General features: G+C 36.1%; 1 protein-coding gene across 8 annotated transcripts in view; it reads right to left on the minus strand.

The window, feature by feature from the left end:
- LOC117115473 (NXPE family member 4-like) overlaps positions 1 to 12376 on the minus strand; it is a 43565-nt gene that overhangs the window by 5067 nt on the left and 26122 nt on the right. The window contains exons 1-3 of one of the 8 annotated variants that reach the window (XM_033259299.1): positions 12144 to 12179; positions 1007 to 1129; positions 435 to 509 (exon numbers count right to left, since the gene is read on the minus strand). In XM_033259299.1, coding sequence (XP_033115190.1) covers positions 435 to 509; positions 1007 to 1084 — 153 coding nt within the window. In that variant the 5' untranslated portion in view covers positions 1085 to 1129; positions 12144 to 12179. The other 7 variants (XM_033259294.1, XM_033259298.1, XM_033259296.1 and 4 more) reach the window with 7 other exon arrangements.

Below are 12376 nucleotides of genomic sequence, written 5' to 3' on the forward strand. Positions count from 1 at the left end.
TATATATATATATATATATATATATATATACATCTCTATCTGTCGATGTTGATGGCGGACGATCTCCGTGGCTGCGGGTCGGGATGACGAGAATGTCATTGTATATGTTGGGGAGATCTCTTAAGTGGTTGGCGCATCGGTTGTGCAACTCTCGCTGTGCAAGTCGCTTGTGTCCTTGGGCAAGGTACTTTATCTACGGTTGTCTCTCTCCACCCAGGAGTACAAGTGGGTACCTGGTAGGTTCAAACACAGCCTGCGCTGAATACAGCTGCAACATTATGGAATTCCCCTATGGGCTTGAGTGTGTGTTTCATATGTGCTTGATCCAGTGATCCGGGGGTAATAATATTCAAGCGCTTCGAGGTTGTGTCAACGGGAGGCGCTATATAAATCCAGAATTATTATTATTATTATATATATATATATATATCTACCTGATGTCTACGAGTGTAAAACATTGGCTTTGGAGCACTATCTGTACTGGTATGCACTAGTCGTCTGTCCCAATTCTAAAAAAAGAATAAAAGCAATATTTACTATTTACTACACAATGATGAAACCACATATTGTACGCATAATAAACTGCTGCTACAACCTGTTACTAAATTTAACGTCCAATCGATGAAATAGCTGACAACTGCACTATTAACCCTGATGGTATTTTGCACTATTGTCATTATAGGGTGAATGGCATAATATTTAATGTAGTCCTATAATAGCATAGACACTATGCAAAAAACTAAATTCTGTTCCCTTTAATCAATAGGATATCAGGGCTATTATAGACCTGTTTGCATTCTACCCACTCTAAAATCTTTAGATTTATATCATTATTTACCAATATTATTTTATGCAGTCATGCTATTTTACCGTTTCAATAGATATTTGACCAAAATAATTTTGAATGCTGAGAAATTCTTGCGGTGTAGATCTTCGTGTATTTTTAAGCTGGATGAGAGATGCAGTGTATCAGTAAAACTAAAACAATCAAAATAAGACTACTTACAAATACTGCGGTGGTTAAACAGCAAATTAATGTCAAAGCAAAAAAGCTTGTATATTTTACTAAATTAGATATCGTCATTCTGGAATATAGGGTTCACAGGCTTTGAAGCAGTAGAAGGAATATCTGCAGAAAAATAGATAATTTTAAATAATCAGTGTGTAACAAGAGGTAGTGGAACAGTTTATAAACACTAACTAAAATCCCCAACACTGGTAAGACATGAACAATTAATAAAATACACGTAACTCGCCGAAAACAAACACACCCACACACACACACACACACACACACACACACACATCTTGAAATATATATATATATAAATAAAAAATAATGTTAACACAAATTCCTTATGGTTGTTTTAACAAATTCATGAAAATGTCAAACACGGTTTACAATCACTATGTAATTATTACTAGAATAAGAAATAATAATAGCACTCTATTAATTAATTAAGGGGAGTGGAGTTGAATATTTTGGTGGTTAAGATAAGATGCCTGCCTTCTGATCCCAAGGTCCTGAGTTCAATTCCTGTCACAGCAGGATTTTTTCTCACGACCAAAACCAACTTCACTCTCATAAAGAGAGTTAGTTTATAAAGCATCATTCTCATCCTGTAAGTGGCAAGTTTACTTGCTGTTGGATGTGAAAGAAATTAAAAAATTAATGGAATAAAAAATACAATAAAAAATGGTAATAAACTTATCAAAAGAAATTACCAATCAGCATAGGCCTTAATACAACATTCTAACAAGACACACTTAAGAAAAAACATCATTAGAATTTTAAAATCTTTAACACACATTGAATTTTGAGTTTGTCCGTCAAACGAATCCATTCGATATTATAAATTAACATTCTATGTGTTACATACAACATGTCTATGGGAAATATACTGTATGTACGTTTCAGTCCAAAATTTGATATACCTAATGGTTATTAAAATGTTTAAAAAAAAAAAAACAACCTCAAGGGCGGAAATATCGTGTAGGTAAAGAACGCAATCACTCATGAACTTGACTGTACTGAATTTATGTATTCTCGTTGAGTGACAGAAAAATAACATTACGTTTTAAGGGATCGTTCACAAATCAACATTTTTACAAGTTTACAAACAGTACAGTTTCAGAGGGGAGGGAGGGGGCACCAAAAAAGAGTAATGTTTGTACACTTGCGAAAATGTTGATAATTGTGAACGACTCCTTATTATAAAATGGTTAAGAATTCTTAACATCACCCTCGCTATACCAGCCAATGAGCATAGTTCGTGTCTAACTGACGTAGAGTAGAGGAGGACGTCCATGATCTCATACCACATATACGATGATTTACTACGAAGGCCAACAGTAGAGCTGGTAAGAAGAGGAGGGGGAACCAGCAAAAAGCTGACGTAGAGCTTACGTACAAGATCAGCGAAGCATAAACGTCACTGAAACAACAAGGCGTCATATTGCGTGATCAAAGGCTACCGAAGCTAGCCGAAACGCAGCTCATGGTAAGTTCCGTTTTACAATTAGCTTATCTTTAAAGAACAACCACTCCATTTATTATTGTTGAAGCCAGATGAAATCCTAATTTTAAGTCTTAGGCATAACAGGGCTCTGTGTGAGAACAGTAGATTTTAACCGGTCCCAGTATAGATAAGTAAAAATATGTAATTTTATTTACTGGTTATTACCAATATTTATATGCCCCTTGGAATATACACAGGCCTATAACTGTAGTTTTACGCGTCGGCATCGATCTTATTGTTTATTTTTCAATCTAACGTGTTAAACTTATACATTGACTTAGTTTCTTAAAATTCAATAAAAACATTTTTAGAATGAAAAAATTTCAAAACTAAGTTGAAGACACGTTGCACACAAGCTGCAATACACATTGGGTGAAGTGCTGATTTTCCACCGATGCCCAATTACAGATTCTGAGATTCTAGTAAATCACGACCATTCAACTGTTCTTATTTTAAGGCAACGTCTGAAAATGTAGCTTATTAATATTATAGCCATGTCTAAATTACTACCGTACATACCACTTAATTGTGCGAATAGTGACACGACGTAGTTTCTCCAAATTTCACTGTAAACATTGAAAGCCAGAGTGTTTTAATATGTAATCAGTACCATAACTACTAGAAAAGATCCGCCCATCATAATAATAATGTCATCTGCTGTGTAGACACGCATCGATAAATCCTTTGTGTTTGAGCTCCTACTTAAATCCATCCGATCAGACAGTACAAAACTATCGTTTCAGAACTACACTATTAAGTAATTAAAATATTCGCAGCGGCTGTTGTTAAGAGGGAAACAATTTTGTACGCGCTGCAATTACACCCTCACCTTCCAGTGCAGTAACCTGTTCAGGTTGGCGATAGACTGCGCACACCGTAATCATGTCAGTTTTTTGAAGGAAATTAGCAATTTTCAGTGGTGGTGCCAGGATTAGTCCGACATTGGAAAGTGGGTGGGGGGGGGGGGGGGGCCCCCGAAGAAAAAACGAAGAAAAAAAAAATGGGCTGGTCGGGCGTGGCTCAAGATCTCTCGAAAGTGTTACAGGGGGAAGCCCTGAAAAATATGACAATTTTGGGGTTCCAAAGGCTTATTTAATCGATTTTGGATTCGATACTGTATGTAGAAAATGCACATTTTGTTTTCTCCCCGACGAATTGTGGTTTTTGTCCCCCGGGGGGGGGGGATGGCAGCTCTCCAAGACGGGGGACCCTTCCCCCTCCCCTGCTGTCGCCACCCATGCCAAATTTTATATAATTTGAGAACTGATTCAGCATACTCCGTTACAATAGAATTTCATGCGCACTCGTTACGTACAGTAGTCGCTCCACTAGATTTGTAATGACGTGACATGTACGGTAAGAATGACCCCGGAAAAAATGGCGCAGGGAAAAATGGCCCCGGAAAAAATGGTCCCGGTAAAAATGGCCCCGGTAAAAATGGCCCAAATGACAGGTAGGTAAAAATGGCCCCAATAATAAAATTCTGTATTAAAACTGATTTTTTTTAAAAATCATTATATGCATTTTTTTTAACTGAAATAATTTAGTTTTTAAAAGGACATCAAATAAATTGCCATTTAACTTTTACTTTTTGCAGAAATTACATATTCAATGATAAAATATTCAAAGATAAAAAAGCCATAAATAACACTTTTTATTTTTTTTCCATTTAAATGTTGAAAAATAGCAACAACATAATCAATAAATCAACATAAATCATGCATTTATTAATACTAAAATAATTTATTTGTGGCCAATTTCAAGGAAGCGGAATCACAATTTTCCAGAAATTCAATCCGGGTATTGGTAAACCCTCAAACAATGAGTTTATATGAACATCAAATTATTATTTTTTTTTTTTTTTAGAAAAAGAGAGTTCTACAATCGTAATTAAAGGGTTTGGATGGGGTTAGCAGTGTGTTTGGATGTTTGTGGTGTATTTACAAGTATTTTTTCACAAAAAAAAAATCAACATTTTAACCGAAAAATAGGTTCTTATAAATATTTACAGTAATTTTCTTATTGATATACCAAGTGAGTCAATCACAATTGAATTGTTTGGTTTTCTACAGTGTGTTTTAGGAGGTTTTTGGGGTTTAGCAATACGATAATTACTTTACCCTCACAATTACACGCCATTTTAATTCTTAGCATAATTGCCATATTTACATAACTATGTATATAATACAGTATCTCAGTTTACATTATTTAGTATAGTTTTAGGCACTTAAATTTACTTGCAACTTAAAGTTGCTTAAATAAATGTATTTCTAATTATTCAGTTTACTTTAAAAACAATATTTGATTAACAAATACTTCTTTGAAGTAACTCTAAGCAGAACATTTGTTGAAGTAAAGTAGCCTCCCTTTTCCCATACATGAACTTGTCATTCAAACACACAATTTGATCCACATGCTTTAACTACTGTTTATTTGCACGGTGTATAATATTTAAAGTTATTTCATTTGATACTTAACACAAGTGAATATTGTGGTTATCTATGAGTTGCATATTTTGGTAGTTGAAGTACTGTATGTATGTCATTCCTTTAATTTGTTAGTGGAAAAACGTTTTTGAAACTTATTTCAACTAACAAAAAATGTTCAATGGCCGTTGTTTTCTGATAATCTCAATTCTTGCTTATTACAGTATTTAAATATTTAAAGATTTTAAAAAAAAATATAATTTCTATTACTGAATTTTTTCATTGGGGCCATTTTTACCTACTTGTCATTTGGGGCCATTTTTACTGGGGCCATTTTCACCGGGGCCATTTTTTTCGGGGCCATTTTTTCCTGGGCCATTTTTTCAGGGGCCATTCTTACCTACATTCGGCATGTGCATCGCTCTATCCAGGTTTAGCGACAGGCTATTGTAATGCACATGTTTAGGATGATTCCTAGACTAGTTCTTCGTCTTAATATTACTATCCATTTACTTAAAGGATTCATAAACTGATATCAAATGGCTAAGGTAGACAAAGCAGAATAATAAGTTATTGTTGACCTACAATAAAAAGACATATTGAACGTCGGAAAGTGAAGAAAGAACGAGAGAAACACATGGGCCTAGCTAATGGCTATGTATATTTTTCCAGTAGTACGTCCTGTAGACGGAACGATTAGGCCTAGATACTTAAAGATTGTTAAACGATGAAAACAGGGGAAAAAAGCGTATGCCGTCATCCATGAATTTCTGGATAATCATACTTGTAAGAGATAATACACAAAATTTATGAATGTACAGTTCTTAGTTATGACAGTACTTCATTCAATTCATAGATTTAATCAATACGCTCGTGGGTAAATTAACGTTTGACAGTTTATATTATTTTAAAATACAGGTCTACCTCCAATTAAAGATCACTTTAACTTTTCTGTTTTCTCAATTTAACAAATGTCTTTTATCAATAGTATTTTAATTAGAGACCAAAGACCATGGAAGCCCCGGTCCCAGTTGAAACAATATCAATAATAAACGTAATAAAAACAATATTAAAAGAATAATAATAATAATAATTGTTTTATAAATTGTTGTTAAATAATAATTAATTTAGCAATTAAATATAGTAGTAATATTAATAGTAATAATAGTTAAAATAATATTAAGAATGATGATGTTGACGATGAACATAACGATGACTACATCATAATAAAATAAGTTAAAATAAATAAGTGAAAAAAATATGTATGCCTGAAAATAAATACGTTATTAGTAGGACACGAACCACATGACCACGACTCTCGGTACTAATTAAATACGATACGATTAAAACGCAATACGAAGCCAACATCAAAAAACTACTACTCTTCGCCTATTAGATGATGACAAAATGGCGTAATACCAGGCAGAAAGGTCAAAACGATATTGAAATGCTAATGTCAGGATCATTGCATCACCAAAGAAAGGTAAAAACAGTGTTTGAATTAAGGACACAATAATACATAGCATAGCATAGCTCTTAAAGAATGTAGGTCTATAAATAAATGAACAAAGAAATTGTGTAATAAAATCCCTTTGACAGGATTCGAACCTGCGAGCTCTCTCTGTCAAGGCGAGCGTCATAACCACTAGACCACAGTGGCTTTATGGTTGAACAGATTCAAATACCGGCAGATACGCTCTATTACACAATAGGTACGGCTAGAAACAAATAATTGCATATAATTAAATCAAATAAATCTTGGAACGGCTATCTTGAAACACCACCACGCGAACGCAGATGCAGCGATCCATCATACACAGATGCAACGATCCATACAAATACGAACACAACAGAAAACATGAGACTAGGCTATACGGTATATGGCATATTCCGGTCGACGGCATTATAATCGATTTGTCAATTGTGTCAATATCGATTTCTAGTATCGAACCCTAAAGGTTGAATTTCTCCAAACAACGTTCGTGTAATTAATCTATAAAAGGAAAAAAACTAAAATTGACAAAAACTAAAAACACCATGGAGGCATATATGAGAAAAGCAGAATTATTCGCAAAAATGTGCTCTCATGAAGGACAAAAGCTCAGACGCATTATGTGCAAAAGTGTAATGGTAGACCAATATCAACGTCGCAAGAAAGCCTGAATTATTTGAGCCTTAAACTATCAGACGCACCACCTTCTTTAACCAAAGAAGAGTCAAATCTTGCCTCCATTGGTTGAGGATGAAAACTTTTCACATTGCCGTAGACAAAGGAGCAAATTTTTAAAATTTGCGGCAAGTATTGTATAAATACTCCTAGAAATAATGGCTACTTGAGAAAATGATTGAGGTTTTTCCAAAAAAAGTAAGAGTAGATACACAGCAACTTGTAGAATTTATACTTAGGCCTACTAGCATTTCGAGAGTTATGGATGTTGTTGTTTGATAGGTGGCTTGAAGTCGTCTGCTGCGCGTCTTGCAGGCATAGGCTATACTCTTTGACTGTAGTAGGTGGAAGCCTGTGCGTTTTACAGGTTGTCTGGCAGGTGCTTAAAAATAAAAGGAAACCAGCTGTTCCATAGTTTGATGGGTGTAGGACACTTACTGATGCGTCGTACGACCGACTTTGCTCCCTGTGAGCGTTAACAACGCGCACTTACGCCTGCTGATTATATTTAGCAATGTCAACAGATTGTCAAAAAAAAAAACAAAAAAAAAAAAAAACGATCCGTTGCGCGCGCGTCGCGTCGTTGCGTCCAATTCTCCATAGAATCGCGTCGAAGTGAGTGCCCGACTTACGCCTATTCGCGCGAATCAGAGAGTCGGTTCGCTTCCTGAGCTCTGATTGGTTGCGCATTTTTTCGCTTCGCAGAAATGTTAATGCGCATGTGCATGAGCCGACGCTTTCCATTCTCGCGAATAAATTCGCCAAGTGGAAAATAGGCTTTAGAGTTTACTAACCTAGGAAAGAGACGTCACTGACAGACCATCATCGAGATACCCGTACAATGGACATTTCCGTCCCTCCCCTTGGATATTGTTGCTAAGGTCCGCAAGACGACAGTATCAAAGATACCGTACTCGCGCGAATAAGCGCCGCGTTTGAATAAACGCCCCCTCAATAATTCAATCAATCCTAGACTGTGGATGTTGGCATGATTTGAGGTGTAGAGTGGAATAACATTCTCTTTTAGTCAATATCAAAATGAGGATATGTATCTGGACAGATGAGAGCTCCCAGGACAGACAATATATTTCCAACTTTCATCTTCTTACATTTTTCGATAGCCTAGCTCTACTGCTTTTCCGACAATTTGCACCTAACACATTCTCATCTGAGTTTTCAAGAAAACCTACAATGATCATGCCATCCTGCTAATCTCAATCGGCCGATGGCCAAACAAGCTAACCACCACCACCACTACTAATATTTCATCTGCTATTCTGCTGTTATGAGTACTGTACTCACAACATTCTCGCCATGACAAGTCCTGCTTTCTGGACGATTATCTTTTCCGCCGCACCACCATACGTAATTTGCGGTTTCCTGATGTCCTTATATAATCGTTTTTCATTCAAAATGTGCCTCTTGAATTTAGTAAGTTCTCATAAGAACCCCTCGATTTTCATCTATTTCCATAAGCGCCACCTCAATTTCCACTCTGTATTTAAAAGCGCCCCATTCGAATAAGCGCCCCTCAAAAAGTGCAAAAAATGGCGTGCGAGTATATACGGTACTAGAAATACAAAATAGAGCACTTGCATAGCAAAAGTGTGGCGGAATTGGTCCAGACGTACGCGGCGCCCTTCTCTTTTTATAATCTGTTCATAAATCAAGTGTTTGGCCAACTTGGTTTCACGGGATTCTGCTATACGCGCGTGTGATTGGGTGGATCGCAATCACCTGACTTACATCGGCCATGTTGTCACCTAAACAAAACATTGGCGAGCTACAAATTAACGCGATAGGATAGAAAGTTAGCAGTAATATGATAGATGGTTAATGCTATATAATGTGAAATACCGTTATGTTCGTTTTGGGGTTGCTGCAATCGATCCAACAAAGGAACAAAAATGTATCAATTTCATTAAATTCCAAAAAGGAGGAGGATTTGGGATTTTATTTAAACTTTGCATGGCGATCGAAAAATCTCGATATCCACGTAATAAATCGATGTATCTTTAACTTAATAATACGATATCAACTTTTCGAACATTTCCGGAATAATAAGATAGTATAAGTTTGCTCTATAAATAGCATGCCCCTGAACGTGGAGCTAAATTGACATTTTGGTTTCGGACACTTTAATTAATACAGTAAGTACGATATTAGCAGAATTGATAGCATGCATTCTCACCGTGAAATATGGTACTTCCATACTGATCTGAATCTTCATCATCGTTAATACAATTTAAACAACATTTTTGAAAGACACATAGATTGTGTACCCCCGTTTCTTGTCTACATTAAAAATCGAAAAGGAATAATTTTCAATAAACTTCTTATCTACTTCGTTATTTGTTTTCTTTTCCACAACTTTTTTCCCAAGAAATATGACCCGTCTCTACCATAATCAGCTACATAAATATTCATCGTATTTGTGATCTTTCTTAACATAGAGATTACAGGTTTTACAACTTTTTTTTTTCATCGCAAACGGTTGTTTTTCCTTTCTAGGTGTCTTATGATTATCAAAACACTTCTTCTTTTTAAAAAGAACCGTCCACAATCGTTACAAAAAATTACTGTTTAGGGAACTAGTAAAGGAATGCCATTGTGAGAGAGGCATAATTCCCATATGAACTTAAGTTATGGTAAATTTAGTTAAAATTACTATAACTTGATATTCGTGTAGAAGTTCCTGAAAAAGTTTAAGTTCATTTATCCCACAAAGTTTCTTACTAACCCTAGCCCTTAAATATAGCTGTTCTGTCGCTTCTTCCTTATAATATCTAATATTATTCCATCTGATTTTTTTTTTTGTAATTTATTGGAACCCCTGTAACGATAGTTTTTGGGGTAGCATACATTTTCGTCGTTCTCGTCCTTAATCCTAATCGACCACTGGGAACGCCACCGTCTTATCTAAACCTTTCAACTTAAAATGGCTACCAGCACTTACAGCATAGGAATATCATATTTTAGTAATAAGACGGCGGAGCGGTGGAGGAGACATGCTACTAACTTAGAACATTCTAAATAACACATCAACCTGATACCAATAATTGAGCTAATACAGGTAACTATATCGCTATATATCGATTTCGGGTACTTCCGGATGATCTTATTGTCAGAAAATCAGGTAATTTGAAGCATTGTAGATCTAGCCAACACCAAGACTTTAAGCGGTAATCAAGATCTGTCTCAACAACACGCACCGGGATCGACCTCAAAGGGCACATTTTCGGCCTTGGATCAGATATCCGTGCATTTTTTACGGACTCGTGCAATGCTTTTATATTAATTTTATTGTACTAAGAAGTACTGACACATTTTGTTGTTCGAATTTTTCATCTGGAATCTTTAAAATTTGGTATTTGTTGCTGTTCTTAAACATTTTGAACGTCAAGTTGTAAAGCGGCTTTGTCACATTGAACAATCCATGAAACAGTATACATGTCGTATATATTTTATTATCTATAGGAGTTCCACCATTACTGATAATGCATCAAAATCAACCAATCTCCAGTCTTTTTATAGAGAAACTAGACGAATATATTTAGCCATTATTATCGATCACCAGCTACCAGATTACCGTTTGACATTGCAAATACGTAATAATAACGCTGTCAACGCACCGCCCTTTGTTATCGGTCAACTGCTTAACAAGCTGTTAAAGGCGATTGTTCTTTGTTCACAAACACACAGTCTTATGACCGAAAGCTAGTACGATCTAGTTATTAACATCATTTCGAACTGACTTTTCTGTTTAAAATCGTAAGCGGTTCCTGACGATGAATCTTACCTTTATTTTTGGCAATTTTGTTGTCATTTGTACGAATTCTTTAGACACCTTCAGCCGCTACCATTCTAATGGGGAACCTAAAGCATATAGTTTATGGACACAACTCAGAGATGAAACACCGGCAAATAACTTCCTCGTGTCTATGCTTACGGCACTCTTGTATTATTCAAAGGCTTCCTCCAACTGGTGTAAATCCCTGGGGATTTCTGATGTGCCTACTCATAGACGGAGATGTTAGTTCCAATCCCGGTCCTGGATTTACAAGTAGCCCTTCAAAAGATGATGTATACAGATGCCTTCAAGCCAAGGGTATGCATATGGTGCATCTAAATGCTCGTCACTGCCACCTACATTATCTCAACTAAAAATAATAAATAGCAGCACAATATCCAGCTATCATTGCGATAACGGAATCTCACCTGAATGATTCCTTCTCAAATAATAAAATAAGTATAGATGGTTACTCACTTCAAAGACATGAAAGAAATCGGGAGGGCTCTTATCTACATCAAATTGCAGCTATCCTGAATTCCTCGCACAGATTTCGAGCAACCGAACCTTGAAATTGCATGGATGGAGATACTAATTACTATTGCCTAGAAACAATAAGCCGATCGGATACTCGTAGCATCATGATCCTGCTACCGCCCACCAAACCAGGAAACTGACTTCCTAACGGGTTTTGAATCTGTATTGTCAAATCTGCCAAACCTAATGACAACGAAATTTACATTCTCGGAGACTTGAATATACTCACTGCGTCGTACGACCGTCACACGATGAATCCACATTTGCTTCCGGCGAGCGATAGACGGCTCAACCTGTCTGCTGATTGTCAGTGGCAATCTAAACGCATCCGCATTAAAAATACGATCCGTTGTGTCCGGGTCTTCGCGTGCGTTCTTCGTCGCGTTGCCGTCGCACGCAGTGAGACATAACCCGCTTAAAAGCCCCATTCCCGGCAAAATTTCAGTTGTTAAGAAAAATCTAATTTTTGTATAATGTTATAAAAATTTATAAATATAATACGGAATTGCTGGTTTAACGGAATTTAGACATTCCTAAGAATGAAAAAAAATATGAAATAAGACTGAAATTTGATTTTTTGTGTTCCACACAAAAAATAAATGCAGATGAATTTTCATGTTTGATTTTGCGATAGGTCGTGAGAATAATCGTTGGCGCCGAAAACATTAGCCTATCCAACGCTCCTAGGCTAGGCCTAGCCTTACCTCGATTTAGGTTCTGTTATCACACATAAAAACGGCCGACATGATATTTTCCGTTGCTAGTAATGACACTTGTGAAATATAATATTTCAGAGGAAATATTTCAAATTTGTTAAAAAACTGATTCTGACTGAGATTTTGACACTTAAACAAACATATCTCAGCCTTATTCGAACGACCGCATTGTGCGAGGTGCGAAGTACAAAAACTAATCTCATTAGAGAGGGCGCACATTA

This window comes from Anneissia japonica, unplaced genomic scaffold, assembly GCF_011630105.1.
Source record: "Anneissia japonica isolate Jap-2015-1 unplaced genomic scaffold, ASM1163010v1 scaffold287847_len925385_cov155, whole genome shotgun sequence".
NCBI classification, from domain to species: Eukaryota; Metazoa; Echinodermata; class Crinoidea; order Comatulida; family Comatulidae; genus Anneissia; species Anneissia japonica.